The sequence below is a fragment of the Balaenoptera acutorostrata genome, chromosome X (assembly GCF_949987535.1).
Source record: "Balaenoptera acutorostrata chromosome X, mBalAcu1.1, whole genome shotgun sequence".
Lineage (NCBI taxonomy): Eukaryota > Metazoa > Chordata > Mammalia > Artiodactyla > Balaenopteridae > Balaenoptera > Balaenoptera acutorostrata.
The window spans coordinates 41120657-41147565 of NC_080085.1; the positions used below are offsets into that span (position 1 = coordinate 41120657).

Consider the following 26909-nt stretch of genomic DNA (forward strand, 5'->3'; position numbering starts at 1 on the left):
TTCAGCTATTCAATGAATCTTGGTGGCCTTCACATTTAATCATTTTAATGGACATAGTAAAACTTCCTAAGTAAGAAGTACCAGATGTATTTTATGTAAAAAATAAAAAACCTAGGAGGTGACCCTACCATGAAGTCATACTTCGAATGAGTGATTTCAGTGACAAATTCCAAATCCATAGACTTAACACCCACACGACTGAAAATCATCCCACTGCTTCTCCAAAGCCCACAGCTGGAATAATCACAACTAAAGTCAACCCCCAAATGTCCATGCAGCTAGATACTCACCCAGTAACACTGGGATCTTAACTTTTTTGAAGTGCTTTAGACAGCAGATGTAGTTCTTCATGCTGTTTCCAAGTCCTTTTCCACCTGAGTTCCCCCAACACATACAGGCCCAGATAATTTTCCACCGGCCAAGAGTTGAGCTGACCATGACATGTGGCAGTTCTATGAACCCATTTGAAAAGGTGGCCATCAGGATGAGAAGGTAACCTCTCCCTCTCCCGAGCACTCTCATGTCTGCTACACACCTTTACAAAGGGCAGCAGAACACGCAGCCCTTCCTTCTCATCTTTTCCCAGGCTCATGTGGCAGAAAACTGGCTGCCTGGGTGCGCCATGTGGGCCATGGTTAGACTATACCCTGCTTACAAAAATAAAACTGACATCAAAAACTTTGGTTTTGCTCTTTACAATTTCTGCTAGCACTGGTTGACAAGATGGGTTTGTTAATTTATAGAAACTCTGCTTATGAAACTTGGAACTGGAAAAAAAATGGTTTCTTTCTAGGTCTCGTTTTGAAAGGATTGTCAAAGAGCCTACTTGCTTTTCCTCGTTAGACACTAGCATTGGTTTCCAGAATATTTCTCTGTAGATTGTTCTTATTAGGTTTTAGAAAGAGGGAAGGTCTTTTGAGGTATCCACATGGTGAAAGCAGCATTCAGGTGGGTCATTTCTAAACTCTAACTCTTGGCCACTAGATGCCCTCAATTTACTGTATCAGAACGCAGCAATTGACACTGGTGAGCCAGATTCTCACTTAAAAAAAAACAACAGAAGGGATCAGAATTCAATGATACCAGTCTACTGTATTTGACAGACTAGCTCCTACACTAATTCACCTACAGAAGCAACATCAAAAAGCAGGCACCAAACCTGTCAAGTGTCCCATTTCTGAAGTGGAATAAGGAGTCATATACTTACTGAATCAGAAAGCTGACTTTCCAGATGTTCTCAGTCCAGATTGCATTTTACAGCAGATGGGAAAATCAGCTTTCTGATCTACCTCTTAGAACTCGCAATGGGTACCAAGGTAGGTTTCCAAGCGGATGATTTTCCCCTTTGATGAGTTGCTTGTTTGCCCTGCCAGCAACCTCTCCTGAGCGCATCAGCGGTGTTTCTACATTTAGCAATCATTTTGTTCACATTAAATAGCTGACGTGATAACGTTAACTTCTACTCTGGACATAGAAAGGGAGAGCTATGATGGGGGGTGGGGGGGGGTGTGCGTGAAATGGTTTTGGAAAGAACCATTACTTCTTTGCCCGAGACTGAAATGTTCGCGGATAGCTGAGATAACATTTTTTCAGGTTTTCTAAAGAGATTTAGAACCATGAAGGACATTTTCAGGTCTAGAGAACACGGCCTAAAGAGCTCCTTGCTGTTTGCTTGATGAAACATTTGATGTCGCAGTGTGATTTTGGGCTGCAGGGCATCAATGCTTCATCTGGTCACTCTGACTCCTGATGGTCAGAGGCCAGTTAATCACATATGCCCTTCCTATACCTGTTTCCTAGGAAGAAATACAAAATTTCTTTAAATTCCAAATTTCCTTCTTTAGTTCAGTTCTCCTTGTAGTCCCCAAAAAGAGTATGAAAAGGAATTGCAGGCGCTTTTGTCTTTCCTGTGTCGGTGCTATACAAAAGTTTGCAACTCCTTAATTACCTGCTACCGACACCACCGCCACGTGACAGCAAAGTGATCACAACTTTCCACTTAATATGGGGCCTCTGCTCAGGCAATAAATGGGCCCATCCTTATCCTGAGGAGTCCAGCGTGGATGCAGGCATGGGGACAAGCAAAGTGTGAAGAGAAAGAAAGTTCACTTGACTGCAATGGGGACTATTAATATAATCTCAGGTTAAACTGCAAAGATACCATCTCAGAAAGCTTCACATTTGATTAGTCTGCAGCTCAGTTAAGACAAAACCCCTTTTTTCCCACAGATGGGGGCAAAGATGACAGGTTTTTAATCCCCCCCCCCCAGCCAAACATACACTCAAGTCGCCCATCTCTCCTTCTCACGCTCTAAGGTTTTCAAAAGTGACCTTTTAGGTTGTACTTTAAGAGGTACATTCTTGACTTCTGCAAAGGTTAGCATGAAACTCACAGCTGCCCGGTCTGATCAACTGATCAACAACTGTTTGTTCCACATGACTAACAACTAAAATAAAATGTTCTTTGCTAGGCCATTCTTTAAGGTTCCAAATAGGGTCCACTGCCAGTTCTAGACTAGAGGCTCTCAACCCTAGCTGTGCATTAGAATCCTTGAGGATCCAGAACAAAGCATGGCAGCCAGGGCCCACCCCAAACCTACTGTATCTGAATCTCTGAGGGTAGGGCCCTGGCATCAATATTTTTAAAAACTGGCCAGGTAATCCTAATGTGCAGCCAGGGTTGAGAACCTGTGCTCTAGAGCATTCGACTACTGAACTGTCATCCCCGCAACCCAGAACAAACATGTTTATAAGATGACTTGGGATTACTCTCTCAGGGGAACTTTCTTTAGCTGGATGCACCATTACTTAGCAGTTTCGATCTGATTTCTGCCAGACTGGCAACAGATACTCAGCCTTGAGTGAGGTGGTTTCAGGCCTTCGTGGCACCCTGCTTTTTTGCCACTCAGCACAGGCATGATGCTTCTGAGAGGTGGAAGCATGTTGATGAGCGGACTCACTTCCCATGACCCCTGGTAAGGTCAGGATTCATCTCCACATCTTGCAAACAAAAATTAGGACCACAGGTCAGTGACTTACTCTGATCCACTGAATAACAAATCCAACCACATAACTACAAACCTAGCTCACTTTTGGTCTTAGCAAATCTCCATTTACTTATACTTAAGTAGGTTAGAATAAAATGTTTGCAGTGAAGAGGACAAAGCCCACGGATGACCATAAAATCAAAATGGACTTTAGTGTAGATACGAAGGAAAGAGGGGAATAAAAATGATTCAATTATATTATATTGAACCATATGAAATTGCCATATCTATTTTGTTTTTAAATGGTTGAATGTCAGCAATTTCATATGGCTCAACCTAATAATAAAATTTTCCTGGTTTGCACAAATTATCAATTCAAAAACAAAGTATCAAGCAATGTCTTATTTAAAGATTAACCATTAAAAATGTGAGTCAAGAAGATTCAATGACTGACTTCATTATGGGTGTCCTAGACTGAACTGGGCCACTATTTTGTCTGCCATAATAAGAAAAATGGCCACATTTTATGAAAGCATTTTTTAGAAACTGGGTTTTCAAATATACTAGCACTGAAGCATAGAGACACGGGGAGAATCTCAAACTTGGTTTCCAAGAGTTCTCTCAGTATTTCACCTACTGCAGGTGCGGGCAGGTGGAGCGGCTCATCCACAAAGAAACCAAACTAAAAACCTAAATTTGAAACCACACTTACACATGAAGCTGGTGCAAGGCTCCCCAGACACCAAGAAAATGGCCCTTCTCTACATGGCATTCAATGTCAAGACATCTGGATTCCTAATCTGTCTATGGTAGACAAAACCTTCCATCAAGTTGAATAATGCTGAACTTTTCATTGACTTGCCTCTGATTCCCCATGTGGCCACTGAAATCTCAAGTATTTATTAGCTCAAAGTTTGGAATTCTACTCAGTCATTAGAATACTATCTTGTACTTTCTTTGCAGTTAGTTTTGTTTGCAGTGAGATTTCTTCCCTCTGAATACTAGCCTGTTCCCTCTTAGGCTTCTTACTGCCTTCTCTTCCCTAGACAAAACTGCATCCCACAAACTGTGGTGTCATTTCTAAACCCACAATAGAATCCAGTCTTATTAATCGTTTTCCAGGCAGTCAGCTCATATGGGAGCCTTCAAGAACTGACTGATTTTTGCAGTGATATCACCATCAGTTTCTAAACAGTTTCTCCTGTCCTCAGATTAATTAAAAACAACAGTATAACACTATTTTGCCTTTGGTTTCAAACATTTCAGTAACTTCTTCTTTATGGAGATTTCCAGAGAAGGAATTGGAATTCGTTCCCCCATGTTGAAATGTTCATGGACAGATTTTCCAATCTTCAGTCTAGAGGAAACACAGGTAGCCAAAAAGGGCAGGAATTCCTGATGGGAGGGTGCAGTCACGCAGCCTCGCTGCTGGAGCCTCCACTCAAATTGCTTTTTCATGTTTTCTGTCCCGTTTAACACCAGCCTCTCACAATCCTTGGAGGTCCAATCTCAATTGCCTTCCTTCACGGTCTTTTTCTAGCCTGTTCCCCCCTTGCTATTCCTACAACCAGCTAGACCTGCATCGCTGTGTCTGGATATGAAGCCTCTCCTGGGAAGAACCCCCAGGAGTTCGTCAACCTGCCACACCTTGTTCAGATCTGCAGGTGAATGAATGAAGAGAGCATTAAAGCATGCTATTAGTTTGTTTGTTTCTTTAACTCTGAACAGCGCACTACTATGTGAAAAAAGTGGGAATAGGTCTGCATCTGTCTTGATTTAGAGACACTTCAGCCCCACCAGCTGCGTCTTGGGTTAAAATTTAAATGTGAAGATATCTTCAGACCCCAATAAAATAGAAGTGTTAGTTCCATTCAGTCAAGGCCCCACCTCAAGCTCGCAGCCATCCTCACCCCGCCAGTGGGCCTACCCCGTCACTCAGGGCTCGGGGCGGGGAGTCACGCGTTATCCTCCAGGGGAAACACCAGGCGGGTGCCCCGGCTGGAAACCTTCTGGTCTCCCATTCCCAGGTCTCGTTCCAGCACCTCCTCGGAGCTGCCCTTCGTTCTCCGACTGACCTCGACGCTCGTGGGGGCCGTGTGGGAGCCTGAGGAGCCGTTCGCAGTCACTGTGCTGTCCCCGTAGGTCAAGGTGAGGTCGCCCTCGGTCAGGATGAAATCAGAGTCTTCCTCTCTCAGCGGCTCTTGGTTCTGAAAAGTGCAACAAACACCACGAACATCAACGACAAATGGAAGACCACTGTTTTCCCGGGCTGAAGCCCACCCCAACCTCAGCTCCTCATCTGAAAAGAGGGATCATAAAACTTGCCTGCCTTGAGCCTCTAGCATGATAACTGGATGTAAACTGTAGAGTGCTAGTCAATGTAAGGCTGGTGCTGAACCAGCACTTCAAACACCAGAAAGCAGTTCTGATTTTAAATGCCTGACAGCTTGGGGACAAAAAGTGACAAAAGGGAAGAAAGGGAGATCAGCTCCAATTTTCGGCTTCCCAACCCACAAAGGCAGGAAGGAGTAAGGTCCCTGGGCAAACCTACAAATAGGTTTCAGGTCCTCTCTTCTTTGGGAAGGTCTTCCGGGGGTGGAGGTGGCCTCCTGCTCTGTACAGACCACCCTAAACCCACCTGGTTTACAGCTGAACTACTCTTTGTCCTAGTCAGCAATTCAGGGAAGAGGATAAGCCATAATTAGGGTTTCCTTCCTGTCCCCACAGAAACACCCTGATGGGAAGGAAGCCCTCAGGTGGATGAAGCGACGGACAGAGAGGGAGGGGACGTTTTCTCGAGCATCTATTATACGCCTGCCAGGAACGTCACAGAAGCTCTCATTTGATCCTCACCCCTTCCCTAGGAAGGGCACAAACACTCAGGTCACAGAGAAGAAAACCTGAGAGAACCCATGGAATTTGCCCGTGGCTGTCCTGCTGCTTGGAAGCAGAGTTAGGATTTATGCTGTCCCTAGACTGGTTCTACCCACATAAAAGATGTGAAAAATCACCCCGTCGGGAAGAGGACTGGTGGGGCATCTCATGCTAGGCAGCGGTGGTAGCAGAACAGACAAGGCTGAGCAAAGCAGGCTACGTGGCAGCCACTTGAAACTACGAGACTATGGGGAGAGTGTCACGAAGCAGCGTGAGGTCAGGCACAACCTTTCACCCTCCGATGGTTTAACAAGCAAAGCAAGGGGCGGTACACTCCCCGCGCCCCCGCTGCACGGCCGTCAAACACGGGGAACTTCTTCCTTGAATGGCAAACATATGCTTCCAAGCCGCTCCGCGTAAACGGTTCTTTCTCTCCCATTTCCCATCTACCTTCAAAGTGCATTTGCGGTCCTTCGGCCTCTACACGACAGGGTCTCCTTGGTGTGCGATGCTGAGCCTGCCTCCCTGACAGCCACGTGGCCCCCACTCGGTCTCGCTGCCCGAGGCTGGGGTAGATTCTCCCGTGTCCGGGCCGGGGATCCCCCAGCTACGTGAGAAACCACCGAACAGCAGTGATCTCCTCCTCTTCCTGGCGCCCTTCCTTGCGCTGCTGACCTCATAGGAGGTGCTAGATGAACGCCTGTTAAATGCACCGACCCAGGGAGGACCCGTGGGTTCTGCCTACCTTGCCTCTCCTATCCTGGCCCATCTCTGGGCACGTAAGGGTGACAAGCACATGCTTGTTTTCTGCATTGTTTCTCAGTGACGTCGGCTTCTCCACTCTCCACAGTGTGACTCCACTTAACCAGGGCTCCGGCTTTTTTAACAGGCAAGCACGCAAGTCCTCTTGATTGCTGCCTCCAACCCTCACCGGAATGAGGCCGGGAGCAAATGTACAGTTCAGTAAACATCCTCGACTCGGGCAGAGCATAATTCTAAAGCTCACTCCAAACTCCCCAATTTCCTCCTCCCCATTAGTAGTTCTGAAAGTCCTGAAACTCCATCTGGTCCATGATGGTTTTCTTAACAACAGATGACATCATGTTCCCTGTTTTAGCACGTTCCATTTCTCCCATTCATACACGTGCTAAGTAATGTTTTTGTTCATCTCTGTCAAAATCTCTCTCCCAGGGCTCCTTAGCTCCCAGTGTTCAGGAGAAGACTCTCCTGGCACGTATTTTGCTGTTTCGAGGTTTGGAGCCACACGGGGACAGACAGGAATACAGAACAACTGCATGTGTGGGGAATTCTGCAAGTGGAGCCAAGCCCCTCCCTCCCCAGCAGCACAGAGGAACCCCCAGATGGAAGTTCCGGCGTGGCCCACTCTGACCCCTCGCAGTGGGAAGCAGGGCCAAAATTCACTGACAGGAGAAAACAAGACTGGATATTGTCCCATTCCATGATGAAACTCACAAGCCCAGACAAACAGTACCCCAGGAAAGGTCACTCAGAAACAAGGACGTAGTAAAACCCAGTGGAGAGGGATTTCCAGATGGAAGATTAAGGAATGTTCTATGCTGACAACAAAACTATCCCACACCCTCGAATTCCAGATGACAGGATTGACAAAAGTTTTGTTCAGCTGCAGGTCTGTGTAATTACATAACTAGCTGTCCAGTGAGGGCTGCTATGGAAATGGAGTGAAATAACCCTGCAAACACCTGCAAGCAAGACTGTCGTGGGAATGTGTGCATTTAAATATCCACAGATCATTTTCATTAAGTGGAAGAACACTGTTTTCTAGGCGGGTTTCAAACCTAAATTTTGTTTAGAGTTAGTGGAAATGACGAATAACGAACATTTTCCATATCTCCCAAAGAATCTTGGTGAAGTATAAAACGCCCTACAGGTGAGGAGGGGCACCCAAAAGTGTGTCAAACAGCCCAGAGAATGGCTCGTCTGATGCCCTCACGCGGCACTAGACTCCACATGGAGCTCCCTCCATTCTCTCACCTCTGGCTTCCTCAGTTAAACTTCCAAAGACTCTCTGCTCTCACTCTCTCAGCAGCAGACCTCTCTGTGTCTGGAGAAGGCTGGGACCCCAGTCAGGACCCCAGCCCAAGGCAGTAGCGGCAGAATGGAGGGTGGTTCTTGCCTGCAGCCCAAGTCACCGCATCTTGAGTTGGCTGTGGGGAGTCCACAGCCCAAACATTACCCCAGGAAGCAAACCTTGGGCAGGCTCTGGAAGTGGTGAGGGGAGCACTTTCAATTTAAGTCCCTGGAAGTATATTGAGTTTATGCTGAGTTCAAAGTAGGCCACATACCCCTAACTGATGTGTGAGGAATAGCTGGTAAGCTTCCGATTAGGTAAGGTTTTTATAAAGTTTTCATAGTGGGTTAGTTACTTTACTATTACAGAGACATGAAAAGTGACTCTTGTAAAACCTAAGTAAGAAGGAAGGCTTTAGAAATTGGTTAAAAGAGACTAGGGCTAGAAGGCAAAGAAACACATAAGCCCAGTGAAACAAACTCAAACAGTGTAATCAGTTGGAGCTTCTTTAGTGGGAGAAGTGAGGATGCCGAGTCACTACCCTTTGTTTCTGATGATAAAACACATCCAAATGGCCCACACTGTCACTTTACACAGAGGTCCAAACTGAGCAAACTATTCAGCATTCAAAAAAAGACAGATTTATTAAATAAAATGGGATGGGAAATTATAAAACTAACTTTTTAATCTATTGGTCTGTATCCTTCCAACATAAAAGAAAACGTAATTAGCATTATTACCTAGGCTCATATTCCACTAAAAACTCTCCATAAGCATTAAAAATCACTTTACAAAACCGGGAGCAGTTCTAAGGAAATGGTGTTCTTGGCATCTGACCCATTTTTTGTAATTTAAAAACAGTTTATCAGAGGTGGCACAGGAATTCCATTTGTACATGGGGAGGGGCTGGGGAGGCTGGAAGCCTCAACTGTCTTTAGGAGAAGGAGACATTGATGCTGTTCTCTGTCACGTTTGGTGGAATTCAAAGCAAAGGCCATAGCAGAACTGCAGTGTTACCATGGCAACCCGGCCATGCTGTACTTACGTCATACACCTGGGGACTGGTCAGACATCGAGCGAGCAAGCCACACCAGGCTGGGAGGGTGGTGGTTAATGGGGGGCCACTGTGTGTGAGGATGGGCTTCAAGTAACTTTAAAAAGAGAATTAAGGAAAAGTGCCTGCAAAGAAAACACACACCCAACAAAAAGTGTTTAGAAATCCCAGAGTAAATCATCTGGCATTCTACCCCCAAAAAGCCTCTTTTCCCCCATTTTACCAGTACAATACAGAAGTACCTGTAGTCTGCAACAGTCTGAATGCAAGATTAAACTATGCCCCATCAGCCTTAAATGTTAACTGTTAACTTTCAGGTTGGCGGTTCCTCATTTTCAGTTAGAAAGAATATCTGATTAATTAGAACACCCTTCTGCCTTCTTTGTTATGCTGAATGAGAATTTTGGTTTTGATCAGCCTTCCAGCTTTTGACACACAACCAGCTCATGTTTTGGAAACAGGAAATTGTGTAGCTGGAGTGGAGATGTTACAGCCCCTGGGTCCCCTCTCCCCAGAGGTCACATGGTGGAAATGTTCGAGGCGGACAGGACCTGAGAGGACTCGGCAAAAGGCAAAACGGTTTCACGAAGGTCACTCAGACCTCAACCTCCCACCTTCCCATACAGGACTATTCTTCCCTCTACCCGTTGCCTCTCTCCCAGACTCTCCAACACAGTTTCTCCACCTCGACACTAGTGGCATTGTGGGCCAGATCACCCTTTGTCGTAGGGGGCTGTCCTGCATTGTAGGATGTCTAGCAGCATCTCTGGCCTCTACCCACTAGAGCACCCCCAACCCTTCCCTCAGGTGTGACAACAAATATGTCTCCTGACATGGCCCAGTGTCCCCTGAGAAGCAAACTTGCCCTCAATTGAGCCCCCCGTTCTAACATGAAGGTCAACTGTTCTGTGGAGACCGGCTCAGGGTTTGCCAATCTATGGATATTTGTGCTGCCAAATGTGCAGCCCTGTGTCACATTACGATGGAGCTGGGACCGTTTCTGATACCCAGAGCCAAAGCAATGTGGAAAAGGTGGAGACCTACAGGGCCACCTCAAATGCAGGAATGGCCAAGAGACTTTAAAGGCAGGTGAGAAGGAGTCACGGCTGTCTGTACCCAAGCGGATGACTGCTCGGAGCACCATCACTTCCTGTCTTCATTCAGAGCAGCACTAGAGAGAAAAGGCTTCTCTACAGGAGGAGATGGAAGGGTGACGCCTGGGTAAAATTCTGACTGGGAATTACTCATCAAAGGAGGATGTGTGGGCTCTGCTGGGACTCTATAAGCAGAACAAGCCCCCTCTGACTGCTGTCCTCATTCCTAGAAACAGCCCCTACAGGCCTATCAGTTTTCTTGTGTCTTCAGCTCAGAAGCTGACAGCAGCTGCATTTGCAGAATGACTGATACAAAAGAGTTCCGGGGAACCCAGAGGCTACCTTTCAGTACCCTGTCTTGGCAGTTCAAAGACAAGCTCGCTCTTCCCAAATACAGAAGGCCCTCTAACAACTTCTTTAAAAGAGAAAAAAATATTTACAGATAGATTTTAAATTTTCAGATTGTTGGAAGGGCAAAAATGAAATATCAAGCCTCCCTCCCACCCAGTCTTTCTGGTAATTTACCATTACAACTTTATAGAATACAGTTTATTTCGCCTATTTCCTGATTTATAAACTGTAGGCAGCTTTTAGCTCCCTCTTATGAAGGATGGTAAATTTAATTCACTTACATTCCTGCCTCTTTTCAATTTTTTCCTTTCTAATTTTTATTTATAATTAATTTTATACTGTAGATATATAACATTTGCATTCTGTAACTAATAAGCAAATATCTGCTTTGTCTATGGATTGAGCCTAATGTTAAAGACCAATAAGCAGCACTTGTAATAATGTAATTTATGAATATTATTCACTGTAACCAAGCAGAGTGGTTGGAATACTATTAAAGGAAATGTAATACAATGTCATTTAAACTTTGTTAGAAGACAACATTTGAGTATCCTGCAAAAAAAAAAAGATCTTCTTTTAATTTCTTTTTGATCTTGTTCACTTCTTCTGGGTTATAACAAATCACTGTCCCCTTAGTTGGATTTTGTTTTGTTTAATCCTTATGTTATTTTCCCCCCTTCTTATAGTCTGCATGGTGCTAAACTTTCTGAATTCTTGCATGTCTGAAAGCCACCCTCCTTTTTTTTGCTCATTTTTGATTAACAGTTTGGGTATAGAATTCTAAGCTCAGAAAAAATTTTTTCATCCTAGGACCTTCATTTTGTTGATGGTTTCCTTTGCTTTGCAGAAATTTTTTAGTTTGATGTAAAAAATTTTACACGTGTTTATTTTTGCTCTTGTTGCCTGCGCTTTTGGTGTCAAACACAACAACAACAACAACAAATCAGTGCCAAGACCAATGTCAAGGAGCTTTTCCCCTTTGTTTTCATCTAGGAGTTTTATGGTTTCAGGTCTTACATTTAAGTTTTTAATCCATTTTGAGTTGATTTTTATGAGTGGTATAAGATGAGGTCCAGTTTCATTCTTTTGCATGTGGCTGTCCAGTTTTCCCAACACCATTTATTAAAGAGACTGCCCTTTCCCCATTGTGTTTCCTTGGCATGTTGGTCTTGACTCTATATGCAAGGGTTTATTTCTGGACTTCTTATTCTGTTCCTTTGATCTGTGTGTCTGTTTTTATGCCAATGCCATACTTTTTTGATTACTGTACCTTTGTAATATAATTTGAAATCAGGAAGTGTGATGCCTCCAGCTTTGTTCTTTTTCCTCAAGATGGCTTTAGCTATTTAGGTTCTTTCGTGGTTCCATACAAATTTTAGGATGGTTTTTCTTTTTCTGTGAAAAATACCATCAGAGTTTTGATAGAGATTGTACTGAACCTGTAGGTCACTTTGGGCAGTGTGGACCTTTTAACAATATTAATTCTTCCAATCCATGAACACAGGTATCTTTCCGTTTACTTGTGTCTTCTTCAATTTCTTTTGTCAATGTTCTTTAATTTTCAGCATATAGATCTTCACTCCTTGGTTAAATTTATTCCTAAGTATTTTATTGTTTTTGATGCTACTGTAATGGAATTGTTTTCTTAATTTCTTTTTTGGATAGTTCATTGTTAGTATATAGAAATGCAACTGATTTTTGTATGCTGATATTATCTCCTGTAACTTTAGTGATTTAGTTTAAAAGCTTCAAACAATTTCTTGGTAGAATCTTTAGGGTTTTCTATATGTGAGATCATGTCATCTGCAGAGACAATTTTACTTTTACCTTTCTAATTTGTATGCCTTTTATTTCTCTTTCTTGCCTAACTGCTCTGGTTGGGATTTCCAGTACTGTGTTGAATAGACGTGGCAAGAGTGCACACCCTTGCCTTGCTCCAGATCTGACAGGAAAAGCTTTCAGCTTTTCACCATTGAGTATCATGTTAGCTGTGGGTTTGTCGTATGTGGCCTTTATTATGTTGAGGTACATTCCATCTATACCTAATTTGTTGAGAGTTTTTATCATAAAAGAATGCTGGATTTTGTCAAATGCTTTTTTTTGCATCTATTGAGATGATCACATGATTTTTATTTTGTTAATGTGGTGTTCACATTGATTATGTGGCATCCCCCAGGGATAAATCCCACTTGATTATGACGTCTGATCCTTTTAATGTGCTATAGAATCCAGTTTTTTAGTATTTTGTTGCAGATTTTTACATCTATGTTCACCAGGGATACTGGCCTGTAATTTTCTTTTCTTGTAGTGTCCTTGGTGGGCTTTAACATCAGGGCCATGCTGGCCTCAAAAAATGAATTTGGGAGTATTCGCCCATCTTCAATTTTTTGGAAGAGTTTGAGAAGGGTTAATTCTTTTTTTCTTTTTTCTTTTTTTTGGCTGCACCGCACGGCTTGTGGGATCTTAGTTCCCCCACCAGGGATTGAACCTGGGCCCTCGGCAGTGAGAGCCCGGAGTCCTAACCACTGGACCTCCAGGGAATTCCCGGATTAATTCTTCTTTAAATGGTTGGTAGAATTCACCAGTGAAGCCATATAGTCCTGGGCTTTTCTTTGCTGTGAGGTTTTTAATTACTGATTCAATATCCTTACTTGTATTGGTCTGTTCAGATTTTCTATTTCTTCATGATCCAGTCTTGGTAAGTTGCATGTTTCTAGGAATTTATCCATTTCTTTTAGGTTATACGATTTTTGGTGAATAATTGTTCACAGTATTCACAGTATTCACAGTAGTCTCTTATGAGCCTATATAGTTCTGTGGTATTAGTTGTAATGTCTCCTCTTTCATTTCTGATGTTATTTATTTGAGTCTTCTCTTTTTCTTAGTCTAACTAAACGCTTATCAATTTTGTTCATCTTCTCAAAAAACCAACTCTTAGTTTCGTTGATCTTTTCTATTGTTTTCCGAGTCTCTATTTTATTTATTTCTGCTCTGGCCTTTGTTATTTCCTTCCTTCTACTAATTTTGGGCTTTGTTTGTTCTTCTTTTTCTAGTTCCTTGAGGAGTAAAGTTAGGTTGTTTGAGATTTTTCTTTTTTCTTAATGTATCACTTAATGTATCACTTATCACTATGAACTTCCCTCTCAAAACTGCTTTCGTTGCATCCCATAAGTTTTCGTGTGTTGTGTTTCCATTTTCATTAGTCTCAAGATAATTTTTAAATTTCTCTTCTGATTTCTCCATTGACCCACTGATTGTTTAGGAGTGTGTTGTTTAATGTCCACATATTTGTGAACTTTCCAGCTTTTCTCCTGTTACTGATTTCTAGTTTCATACTATTGTGGTTAGAAAAGATACTTGGTATGATTTCAATTTTCATAAATTTGCTAAGACTTGTTTTGTGACCCAACATATGATCTATCCTGGAGAATGTTCCATGTGCACTTGAGAAGAATGTATATTCTGTTGTTGGATGGAATGTTCTGTATATGCCTAAATGTCATTTAGTCTAAAATGTGGTTCAAGCCCAATGTTTCCTTATTCATTTACTGTCCAAATGATCTATCACTTTAGCATTCTGTCACTCTCCTGTGAACTCTCTCCAATTTTCTCTACATCCTTTCCAAGACCAGTGAGTAACATGCATTCTGAATTACAATGTAGACAAAGTTCATATGACTTAAAAAAAATCCCTGGGGGTTCTATTTTAGTTAATAGCAAACAAGGTAATTTGAACCATCTTTTCCACTGAGGCTAACTAGAAAAGCTGGGAAAATAAAACACAACAAAATTTTCTGCTTAATGGCATCAGAAAGCTACCATGGCAGTGAAGAGGGTCAGAGTCTGGAAAAGGAAATCCAAGAGGTGAGCCGTGTACACTGTGAGCCACGTTTTCCCTAAAAGCACCTGAGAAGCTAAGCAGAGCATCTGGCAGACTCACAAAAACAGAGTGAATCTGACAAAAACTGGAGTCCAGGGTCTTCTGAGGAAGTCTACATAAATACTCTAGGCTCTAGGTTGGAACCCTAGAAGAAAGGGCACACAGAAAACAGACTAACCCTCACAGGAAATGAAGCCCAGATTCATATCACCTTTATTCCCGATTGGATTAAAGTGATCTGGAATTGCTAATTCCCCTAACCTTGCCACTGACCAGATGTAAGGTAAATCATCTCTGAAAGATGAAAGATGATAACCTCATCTAGAGCATCTCAAATTATGTCTATACTTTTTCATTGCTCATGTCTGTCACTTATTTTAAAAAAAACAAACAAACACAGATGTACAGAAGGTAAACAAAAAAGCTCCTAGAAGATATCATAGGAAATTGGCTTTATGACTTTGGAGTAGACAAAGATTTCTAAAACAGAACACAAACAATAATAACCAGAACAGATAAGATCAAGAAATTGGATTGGACCTTTTGTTCATCAAAAGATTCTATCTAAAAGTGAAAAGGCAAGTCACAAGTAGATAAGATATTTTTTATCACATATAACTAGCAAAATATTCATATCTAGAATACATAGGAACTCTTAAAATCGGTAATAAAAAGGCCAATGACCCAAGAGAAAAATGGGCAAGAGACTTGAACAGGCACTTCACAAAGGAACATACCAAAGGGCCAGTAAATATATGGTAAGGTGCTCAACCTCATTAGTCACTAGGTAAATGCAAATTAAAACCACAAAGGAGTATAATCTATAAAAATATTGAATCACTGTGTTGTACACCTGAAACTAATATAATATGTAAATCAACTATACTTCCATTTTAAAAAACCACAATGAAATACCACTATAAATCCACTAGAAAGGCTAAAATTAACAAGACTGGCAATACCAACCGTCAGTGAGGATGTGGAGCAAATGGAACTCTCATACGCAGAGGTAAGTATGAAAAGTGGTACCACCATTTTATAAAACTGTTTGACACCATCTTCTAAAGTTGAACCGTTGCATGTCCTATGACTCAGCAATTTCACTCCTGGGTGTATTCCCAACAAAAATGTATGTAAACATGCAGCAAAAGACATGTATAAGACTGTTCATAGTGGTATTTTTCATCGTAGCTCCAAATTAGAAACAATCTACATGTTCATCAACAGGATGATAAATAAATTATGATATATTCATACAATGAAATACTATGCAGCAATGAAAATAGATGAACTAGAGCTACAACATGGATGAATCACACAAGTAATGTCAAGCCAAACAAACCAGATACTAAAATATATACACTCTATAATCACATTTATACAAAGTTCAGAAACAGGTAATATTATTAAGTGTTGCTAGAATTCAGGAGAGTGGTTATGTTTGGGGAGGAGAAAGGGGCAGTAATTGGGTTATGGTATGTGGGGAACTGGTAATTTTGTGTTTCGTGACCTGTTTGGTATTGAGCGTACTTATTTTGCAATAACTCGCTGAGCACTTATGATTTATGTACATTCCTATACGTATTCTTTACATCAATAAAAAAATTTTAAACACTTTCAAAGTCTCCAAAGACCATATATATAAGCTACCTACCCATTTGACCTCTATGTCAACTTAAGAAACCATGAAAGCGTTAACTTTTTGGTTTTCAATTTTTCACCTGGGGCCAAGTGAATCTACTAGAACAGAGTCTGCCTTGCATGTGGTCCAGTTAAGGCCAGGATCAGACTTGGCCAGACTCGGTTCAGCCAATAGGAATCATCCTCTCCACATGGATTAACTGGCCAACCTCCACTTCCCTTCCTGACCACAGCATGGTTCAAGTGGAATTTTAACTAATTCACCTACACAGGCATATTTCCCTTGGACACAAAGCTCTGAACAGCCACGTGAGTCTACCAGGCTGTGGACTGGCTACCCTAATGATGTGCAAACATTCCTCTTGGCCAGAGAGATGCTCATTATGACTGCCTGTGGTTGAAATGATCATTGCATGTGTCCCAAGAGAGGACTGACTACACCTGTAGCAGCAAGCACACATCTTTCCTTGCTCATCAGAAGTCATTCACTGACAACTCAACAAGAGGATTTCATCATTGATGTTTCACAAATACAGGGAATCCTCTTAAAAGGATACTTGTGGTCAAAGCTGTACCACAGCCTGAATAGCCATGCACTCTCCTGCTTTGTCCGGTTTCCTCTGGCAGAATCTGGACCATCCTAGGAACAAACAAGAAGAAAGATACTTAGTTGCAGAAAAGGGATTGAAATAGGGGGAAAAGCTTCCCTTTTAACCATAACCTTTAGAGATTTTGAGCTCAGAGTCAAACATCCTGTATCACCAAAATTTCAAAGATTTATTGGGAGGTAATATTTTAAAAGAAATCAAATAAATCCAAAAGGCAGACAAATCAATCCCCAAAGAAACAGGCTTGGTTATGTCTGAGGGTAGACCAACTCAATGTAGTACAAAATTTATTTTGGCACTTTTACTGTAATTTTCCTCAGAGTGCCTTTTAGCAGGTTAATTACCCTGAAGTAGTCTAGATCCTAACAGGCCAAAATTGATTTATAGAGAAGATTAAAGAAAGCGTCTGTAAAACCAACTTTCCAGGTCCCCCACAGCTGGCCTGGGGAAATCACGCTTGGTTGAGTTTCCTGACAAACCAGCCAAGGGCTCTTTGTGGTCCTTACCCAGGCACCTGCATTGTGTTCCAGGCAGTTAGGAACTTGCCCTCCCAGCTTTAGGAAGGCGGGGGCGGGGGGTGGTGGGCAGGGGAAAGGGAGCCAGAATCAGCATGTCTGTTATTTTCTCTGCCCTCAAGTAGTACGTTCCTTTACTACTCCTGTCATGCCTTTCCAACTCAAACATCCCCATCATTTCATTTTCAAAGTAACTGGCACAATCATTCATTTGTGGTTTAGGAAATCTGTTCTGTGCAAGTAGGATAAGCAGCACAATTAATATTAAAAAGTGGACTGATGGCAGCAGTCTGAGGGCCCTGCTGGGGTTCTACGTTGCTGGAGGACAAGCTCTGCAATTACAGGCTGCTTGTGAAGCGCAGCCATTTTTATCAGCCTCCTCTTGAATGTTCTAGGGAGAGGCAGCTCTACAAGTAAGGGGCAATCAAGAGGAACCAAATAGAAGTTGAGTCAACGATTACAAGTATGTAGTTCCAAATCTCAGTGGGTGTAAATTCTACCTGTAGTAGAGATGCCAAGAAGGAGTCAGAAGTCTCTGAGAAGGTAAGATACAGACAAGCATAGGGAGGGAAGTTAGCAAGCATTATTTAAATTCCTAATATTTCCAATGGCAAAGATGATTTTTAAAAACAGAGTCCCCCACGGTATTTGAGGAATGTTTAGTGACATATATGCAAATGGCTTAGTTAAATGGGCCCTTCTGTGGATGAGGAAATAAAAAGGAGAGACCCCAGAGACCAACTTTATTTCCCATTTTAATAAATCACGTAGGGAAAAGGGGGCACAGAAATGTCTCTATTTGCAGATAACAATCATTCCTTCGGGTAATTAATTGCCAGCCCAATGACAACTCTAGGGAGATTTCGAAATGCCACACGACTGAGTGGAGAAGTGGTAGATGACTTTTTTGAGAGATGACCGTTTCACGAAAAAGATTAGATGCTTCTTTATAAAGTGATAGGCTCTAAGCTCTTGGTTCTAAGTGTCTGTAGAATCTTACTAAAGAAAAAACTAGCAAGATGATAAACATCTTCTGGAAGGACGCTATAAACCATTGGGCATAAGACAAGTTCCCCAAAGTCACTTTTGTCTGCTCTTCCACTAAAATAACAATAAAAATGGCAAACCCCTATTCTGTCATCCTAACGTCTCCATTATCAAATCACAGTGCATTCTCATCACCTGCAACACTTAAGTTCTTGCCATCTCACCTTAAGGAAGCTACAGGAGACTGACCTATATAAGCCCCAAGAGGGACAATGAAAATGAGTAAAGCAAGGGAAAGGCTTTTTTTTGAAGGCAAATTAAGAAAAGGTCTTCTCAGGCTACAAAGAGATTATGCCTGCAGTCCACAAATAAGATAAAGCGACCTTGGAAATGTAAGATACTAAGAGCCAACCCTGAAAGGTTACAAATTCAGGGCAAATAAAAAGTGCAACTCTGTAACGGGGGTGTTAAATAACTTCTTATTCTAAGAGATGGGGCCAGAAGCATGATTATGTACAGGAAGAACTTGGATAAATCCACATATAGAGGCTTTGGGGAAATCGGGGAGGGTCTGTGGAACAGGACTGATTTTTTTAAGCTGACCCGGAAGACAACCAACAACTGCTTCCTAGCATGATTTGGGCGGCTACCATTCACAACCAGCCAGCCCTTCCTGCGGGCTCCAAGCAGGGGTCGGTGTGGGTGCAGGTGATCCTACGATAGGTGGACCGCCTGCCTGGGCTGCCCAGAGAAAAAGCGGGGACTTGGCTCTCCCACCACGTCCTCCTCAAAACCTCCATCCCCACCAGGACGGTTCACACCCCCATGTCTTTAGTTCAAGCTGCTTCTAGAATCCAGAACACCCTTGCATACTCTCACCTTCTCCCACCCACAACACCTACCTGGCCGATCCCTATTCATCTTTCAAGGCTGTACACAAGGTTGGCATCTCTGAGAAATGTTTCAAAGGCAATGGAGTGCTCCAAGAGGCGTAGGTGTAACCATCACAGGCTTTCTCAACAGACTACCTGGGTCCAAGTCCTAGCTCTACTCCTGACTGTGCCTTTGCCCTGCTGTGTGACTCTGGGCAAGTTTAAACTGAGACATAATTGACATATAACATTGCATATGTTTAAGGTGTACACCAGTGTTGGTTTGATATGTTTATATATTGCAGTTTCATTACCACCGTAGGTTAGCTAATGCCTCTATCCTGTCACATAATTACCATTTCTATTTTGTGGTGAGCACAATTAAGATCTAGTCTCTTAGCAACTTGATAGTTTATAATATAGTATTGTTGACTACATTCACTATGCTGTACATTAGCTCTCCAGAACTTGTTTATCTACTAGTTGCAAGTTTGTACCCTTAAACATCTCCCCAAATCTCCCCCTCCCCCATCCCCCAGCCCCTGGTAACCACCATTCTGCTCTCTGTCCTTATGAGTTACACAAGGGATTTTAAAACATTTTCCTGAAATTGTTAGTAGAGAAGCCCCTTCAGGAAAATAAATACCACTAGCTCTGCTTATCACCAATTTTTGAGCATCAAACAATGAATGGCTATTTCTCCTGCATTCATTAAGCACCTACTGTGTGCCAGGTACCATGCTGGGTGCTGGAAACACAAAGAGGAATGAGACCCAGCACCTGCCACTTGAGGAGCATATTTCCAGAGGGGGAGACAGACAGACAGATACATATGGGGTGAAGAAAAAGAAAGCAGATTAAAGACCTGGGGAGTGGCAAAAGGTCCTATTTTGAAATAATTTTTCTAGAACTAATGAATAATGATTTCTGGGTAGAGTTATATTTCATTCCATTCTTATTGTTAAGAGATGGATTTTTTATGTTAAGGTCATTACAATAATGAGAACAGCTTATTTTTTTTTCAGAGATAGAGCAGAATACTGCCCCTGCTCCCCAAAGATTTCTACATCCTAATCCCTGGAGCCTGAGGCTGTTAACGTTACATGGCAAAAGGGGCTTTGTGGGTGGACTTAAGGTTTTCCAGGTAGGCCCAGTATAATCACATGGGCCCCTGAGAAGTGGACAAGGGGGGCAAGAGAGTCAGAGAGATGCAGTGGGAGAAGAGGCAGGAGAGATTCCGAGCATGAAGTTTTCATAGTTGGAAGTGGAGGGGGCCAAGAGCCAGGAAACGCGGGTGCTTCTAGGACCTGAGCTTGACTCCCGGCCGATGGCCAGCAAGGAAACAGGACCTCAGTCCTACAAGCACATGGAAGGGAATTCTACCAACAACCTGAAGAAGCCTGGAAGTGGCTTCTCCCCCAGAGCCCAACCCCACTGACACCTTGATTTTGGCCTTAAGAGACCTAAAAGAGAGAAACCAATAGAGCCCACCAGACTTCTGACCTACAGAACTGTAAGACTGTGTTGTTTTAAGCCACTGAGTTTGTGGCAATTTGTTACAGCAACGATATGAAACTATGCAGAGCAAAAGAGTACATAATTGATGCAACCCGATTTGGGTCTTTCTCATGTCCCTGGGATGATGGGGCCAAGATTTCTCAGAAGGGGGTAACACAGGGTTTAAAAACAGGGAATTAAGAGCTCCACACTGCCTCCACCAGGGCTTCTCAAATTGTAAAGTGCACACAACCCTCCTGGGCACCCTGTTAAAGTGAACATTCTGATTCTGTGGGTTCAGGTGGGGCCTGAGAGTCTGCATTTCTAACGAGCTCTCTGGTGATGCCCAGGCTGCTGTCCATGGGGACACTTGGAACAGCAGGGGGAGGTTCACGGTCCCTCTTGGAGAAGCAGACAAGGCCCTCCACCGTCTCGCCTCTGCTACTCTCCACCCTTATCCTTCATCACATTGTCACCAAGCCCTTAAGGACAGAGATTCATCTGTTGTATTTGCAAATGTATTCCCAGAGCCTGCAAGAATGTCTGAAATATAACAGATGCTCCATAAATACTTGTCAAATGAATGAATAAATTAATGTTAATTTTGAACTTCTAAGACAAAAAAAAAAAAAAAACAGAATAGCAGAAAGGGAAATCAGGGGCCAAGGGAGGCAATCAGAAAAACAAAAAAGTGTGGTGGGGAAGGCAGTCAGAGAGTAGTAATCTGAGGAAAGGCACTTCAGCAACTGTTTGAAGTTAAAGATTTAAAGGACTGGATGTCAGATTTTAGCCTGCAAGGAAACTGGGGGAGGACCAAGGAACAAACAAATCCAACTTGCCCAGAAAGGTATATGTGAATGCAACTATAAACAGCTGAGTTTCTGCAGTTTTCAGGTACACACACACAGACACACACACACACACACACACACCACAAGCACAGTGGTTTCCCTTCCCCCACATTCCACTAATATCCTGCTTGTGACCTTGTCCTGCTGAGATGGCAGAGGCGGGATACATTCAGATTCGTGTTCCTAGCTACTCCAAAGCGGCCTCATCAATGAGCACGCTTCTGTAAACTTGGGGAAGGAAGTGAATGATGTGTCTGTGTGTCCGGCCAACATAAATCTCAGCTGCATCTGGCATGAAAAATCCCCCCTTGAATGGGTTGGGAGGCCACCCCCAGGCCCAGGCAGCTTGCCTCCAGCTGGGCTTGTTTTTGTTTTGGTTGCAAAGTCACCAAGACCTCCGCAGAAACAAAGCAGCTGAGTTTTTTGTTTTGTTGTGTTCTAATGAGTCAAACTTGCCAGGGACATGAAGCTGAAGTCTATCCACAATATTCTTATGCTTCCCTCACATAGAGCCAAAAGTTCTGGCCAACAGCTCCCTTCCTTCGCCCACATGAGCTAATATTCTGTGGCTCTGTAGCCATGACTCTGCTTATAACCTTGGGCTTCTAGGACTGGTGAGGAAAATCGTGCTCCTTATAAATTGTGCTTTCCCATCAAATATCACTTTGTTTGTTTTTAGCAAGATGGGGAACAAACATCTGGACTTCCCCCACCTCTGATTTCAGTTTCATGACAACATTGAGCATGTGACCTGGATCCATTTCAGGGGAAGCTGCAAGGAACCCAGGGTTTCACCCAAAACTGAGAAGCCCATTTAGTTCTCTGTTTTACTGGTTTCTCATGACCACTGAGTGCTCCCAGCCCTGTTGTTTAATGGCTTACTGGATCAAGAAGTCAGGCCAGGAGGACTTGGAGAAATGAGGCCCTTTCTGCATGAGGGTATGAGTCATTTTTCAGAAGGTGTCCTGAAGAACTGAACTTGAAGTTCGCCTTTTTTTTCTCCAGTCTGACAGCAATCTTGAAAGACTTTCAAAATGCCAACAGAACTGCCTTTGAGGGCCCTCTGCAAGACTGCGTATAAGGTTTGGAAGGAGGGAGGTTAAAGGGAAGGTGTGACACAGCTCCTGACCAGGGCCGGCCAAAGGGGCGCCACTGGGAGTGCAACGGAAGTGGCTGCCACCCGCCTGGTCAAAATTGGCCCAAAGGGCAGTTTCCAATGTTCACCCTGCCTGAGGCTGGGGGCGCTACCTTAGCTATCACAGCAAAATGGCCGGGGGGGGGCGGTGTTGAGCAACTTGGAACTGTCAAGATGAAATTGCCCCAAACCCTCGATATCCGCCTGGCAGTGATCTGTTTTTCTTACAAAATTAACTTGTCTAGCCACAGGTCTATGGAGGATGTGTATCCTACCAGAGCCATTATTTTCCCTTCGGTGAAATGAGGATGTCCATCATGAATTTCACCCAGCTTTCCTCAGATCCCAGTATGGGGGAACCCAAACTGTCAGACTCTAAATTGGCTGCCAGGTGCACAGTTCCTGAACCCCTGTTTTCTAAAGTCCTTAATCAAAGCTCGAGTCAAATAGCAACTTTTCAAAAAGAGCTTCTCATTGAAACCACATGTTCCCAACTGGCACAATGGCCAATTCTAATATAGTCGCAAAGGTCTTCTGGAGCACCATTAAAGTGGGCACCAAACCTCCAAGTGAAGCTCACTGAAAGCTCTTCCCAAAATGCCCAGAACTTTCAGAGGTCATGGCTTTGTGTCCCTTAAGGGGCATCAACCCAAGAATGGCTCATCAGGCTGTGACCACCCTCACAGAAAGCTGTGACAGCACCCCTGGGCCCCACACGGCACCACATTTTGCGAGATGTGTTCAATCTGATCTGGTAGCTGGAGTCATTTAGAAGATCCTAGGGGCAGAAGACGTAAATAGACATTTCTCCAAAGAAGATATACAGATTGCCAACAGACACATGAAAGAATGCTCAACATCATTAATCACTAGAGAAATGCAAATCAAAACTACAATGAGATATCATCTCACACCAGTCAGAATGGCCATCATCAAAAAATCTAGAAACAATAAATGCTGGAGAGGGTGTGGAGAAAAGGGAACCCTCTTGCACTGTTGGTGGGAATGTAAATTGATACAGCCACTATGGAGAACAGTATGGAGGTTCCTTAAAAAACTAAAAATAGAACTACCATACGACCCAGCAATCCCACTACTGGGCATATACCCTGAGAACACCATAATTCAAAAAGAGTCATGTACCAAAATGTTCATTGCAGCTCTATTTACAATAGCCAGGACATGGAAGCAACCTAAGTGTCCATCATCGGATGAATGGATAAAGAAGATGTGGCACATATATACAATGGAATATTACTCAGCCATAAAAAGAAACGAAATTGAGCTATTTGTAGTGAGGTGGATGGACCTAGAGTCTGTCATACAGAGTGAAGTAAGTCAGAAAGAGAAAAACAAATACTGTATGCTAACACATATATATGAAATCTAAAAAAAAAAAAAAAGAAAATGATCAGAAGAACCTAGGGGCAAGACGGGAATAAAGACACAGACCTACTAGAGAATGGACTTGAGGATATGGGGAGGGGGTAGGGTAAGATGTGACAAATTGAGAGAGTGGCATGGACATATATACACTACCAAACATAAAATAGATAGCTAGTGGGAAGCAGCTGCATAGCACAGGGAGATCAGCTCGGTGCTTTGTGACCACCTAGAGGGGTGGGATAGGGAGGGTGGGAGGGAGGGAGATGCAAGAGGGAAGAGACATGGGGACATATGTATATGTATAACTGATTCACTTTGTTATAAAGGAGAAACTGACACACCATTGTAAAGCAGTTATACTCCAATAAAGATGTTTTTTTTTTTTAAAAAAAAAAGAAGATCCTAGGGAATCTAAGACATGCAGACTGGATTTGGGATTAAGTGCAATGATGAGTGGGATGCAAAGCTGACTGAAAGAAAAAGAAACACTCGACATGGCTTTGCGGACAACACATGCACGTGGTGAGTGAAGCTTCCCATGCCCTGTGCTGCTCTCGCTGCCCCATCTTCCCATCAAATACCGATCAGGCCCCCCATGGACCAGGCACTGTGCTCAGCACTGGGTATTCTATGCTGAACAAAACAGTTCTTCACTCTCAAGGCCAAATAATAACATTTTGGAAACAAATCTCTGCTCCTATCGTGACTTTCCCTTCCCCCACCTTGCTGCCCAGGAAATGCTGGCCTGGGGAAGGAGCTAAACCTGGAGGCAGAATGAGCCCACCAGCCCCACAACAGGGCTGATACAGCAGCTTTAGAACATGGCTGCCACTTTGCTTATGCTCCTCCCATCCAGAGGTGATGGTCTCTATCTCCTCCCGCTGAATCTGGGCTGGCCCTAGCAACTTGTTGTAACCAAGAGAAAGTCACGGAAGTGATGCTGTGTGACTCCCAAGGTTAGGCCAGAAAGGGCCACATAGTCTCCACCCTGCTTGCTGGGACACGGGCTTTTGGAAGCCTGAACCATCACATAAGAAGTCCCATACCCTGAGGCCATGGAGAAGCCATCACAGGCATTCTAGTCGCCGGTCCTAGTCTGAGTCCTCCCAGCCCCGGCGCCAGACATATGAGCGAATGAGCCTTTGGATGATCCAGCTCCCAGCTGTTGAGTTACCCCCAGGTTTCTTCATGGAGCAAAGGCAAGCTGTCCCGACTATGCCCTTTCCAAACCTAGAGCATGCATGTGAATACGAAATTGTTGTTCACTTTCCTTCCTATGTTTGGGGCAGTGCATTATGCTGCAAGAGTGACCGGAGCGGATGGCAAAACCAAGGACCAGCACGTGCCTTTTCCCCACCACCCCCACCCCCGCCCCACCCCGGTCTCCATCAGGATTCTCTGTGGCAGCAGGAACTCTTCCCTGCTGTCACACGAGATGCGGCCATAGCGCTCTTGCCCTCACCTGCTTCTACAGCTTCCACTCCAGGCTGTCACTGCCACCACGATCCTGCCCAAACCTTAACCGTTAGCCTTGCTGTGACCTTCATCGCCTATGGGGCTGAGGGCTGCTGCTCTGCTACTGCCGCGCCGTCACCCGGCGTCCCTCCTCTCTTGCTCAGATTCCCTGGGCTGGAGAGTTGATCACATCCCTCTCCTTCCCAGAACCAGTTACCGTGAGCCAATCACCAATGTATCCATATATCCATTCTCGGAAGGTAGGGGGTCAGCTTAAACACACTTTTGGGCCCCTTAATATGTTGTTTAAGAACAGGGACTTTGGAGTCAAATCCTGCCTCCATCATTTTCTAATTCTCTGACCTTAGATGACTCACTTCAACTCTCAAACTTCAGCTTCTAATCTGTAAACTGGGGATAACAGTTCCTACTTCATAAGGTTGTTGTCAAGACCGCAATGAGGGAATCCACATAAACTGCTTGGCGTGTAGTAAATGTTCAATAAATTTTAGCTATTTTTAATAACACCTCCCTGGGAAGAAGCATCTCTTGTGACTTACCCCTTGTAAGACTTGGAAGCTGTCATTGCTGGGTGGTGGGTCTTGATCTGGATCAACACCAACTCTGTAAGTCATCAGAGAGAAAGACAAGGAGAAAAACAGAGATTATTAGCTTGGACCATAGCGGCCAGGCTGGCTGAAAGTAGCCAAGAGGCTGACCATCTTGCCGAGGTGGAAGGAGTGGTTAGCTAAAAGAAGGGGAAGGCTGTCATGCAAAAGTCGTGCGAAAGAGGTCATACACCACATCAGATCCCAGGGGTAGGCCGGGCAATCAACCTGTGTGCTGACACCTTAACCAAGACCTCTGGGGAATGGCAACAGCGGGCAAACTGTCCGCCTGCCTTCCTGCACCAGATGGTCCCAGGTAGCAAAAGGTGGGTCCTGCCGCCCCAGGCCTCTTCCTCTCTGCTGCTTCCTTACTCCCCTCTGACCTGCTTTTATTTCCTAACCTTTTGTTATGGAATTTTTCATATATCCAGGTAAGTTTTGAAAGAATTTATAGTGAACACCTGTATACCCCTCACCTAGATTCTACCATTAACATTTTGCTGTATTTCCTTTATTACATACCTAGCCCTCTCTCTATCATCCACCTTATTTTTTGGATGAATTCAAATAAAGTTGAAGACATCCGTACACTTCCCCTAAATATTTCAGCATGCATATCATTAACTTTCTATCCTGGTGGCCCCGCATCCTCCTGCAGCACAGATGACCTGAGAACTCACACGTTTGAGATCAGCAACTGAAGACACAAAGAAAAAGCAAGGTGGCACAATCCACTTATAACGAATTCCATGAAAGCACTAGGGTAAGCTGACTTGGCTTAGCAACATACCAACTGTTGCCCTATGTATCTGTTAATTCTTTATCCTTGAACCTTCCTCATTCTAAGGCAGAGAACTGTGGCACTGATGACATGGATAACATGGGGCAGTGGAGGAGGAGACAAAGATGCCAGGAAAATTCTCTACTTTCCTTGTTCCCTCCGATACTGCAAAGAGTGGCTGGTATCATAAAAGCCAAATAGAAAACACAGCTTTCAGCAGGTCTGATTTGAGCTTGAAGACAGGTGCTGAATGGCCTTGACCACGTGTGTTATCTGCTGTCTG

At 43.6% G+C, this 26909-nt stretch overlaps 1 protein-coding gene across 2 annotated transcripts in view; it reads right to left on the reverse strand.

The window, feature by feature from the left end:
* Positions 1–1526: 1526 nt before the first annotated feature.
* Positions 1527–26909, reverse strand: part of SLC9A7 (solute carrier family 9 member A7) — a 144137-nt gene continuing 118754 nt past the window's right edge. For both annotated transcript variants that reach the window (XM_057538739.1, XM_057538738.1), the window contains 4 exons: positions 25798–25861; positions 16489–16571; positions 8957–9062; positions 1527–5194 (listed from right to left, as the gene is read on the reverse strand). In XM_057538739.1, the coding sequence (XP_057394722.1) occupies positions 4943–5194; positions 8957–9062; positions 16489–16571; positions 25798–25861 (505 nt within the window). In that variant the 3' untranslated portion in view covers positions 1527–4942. The remainder of the gene's footprint in view (positions 5195–8956; positions 9063–16488; positions 16572–25797; positions 25862–26909) is intronic.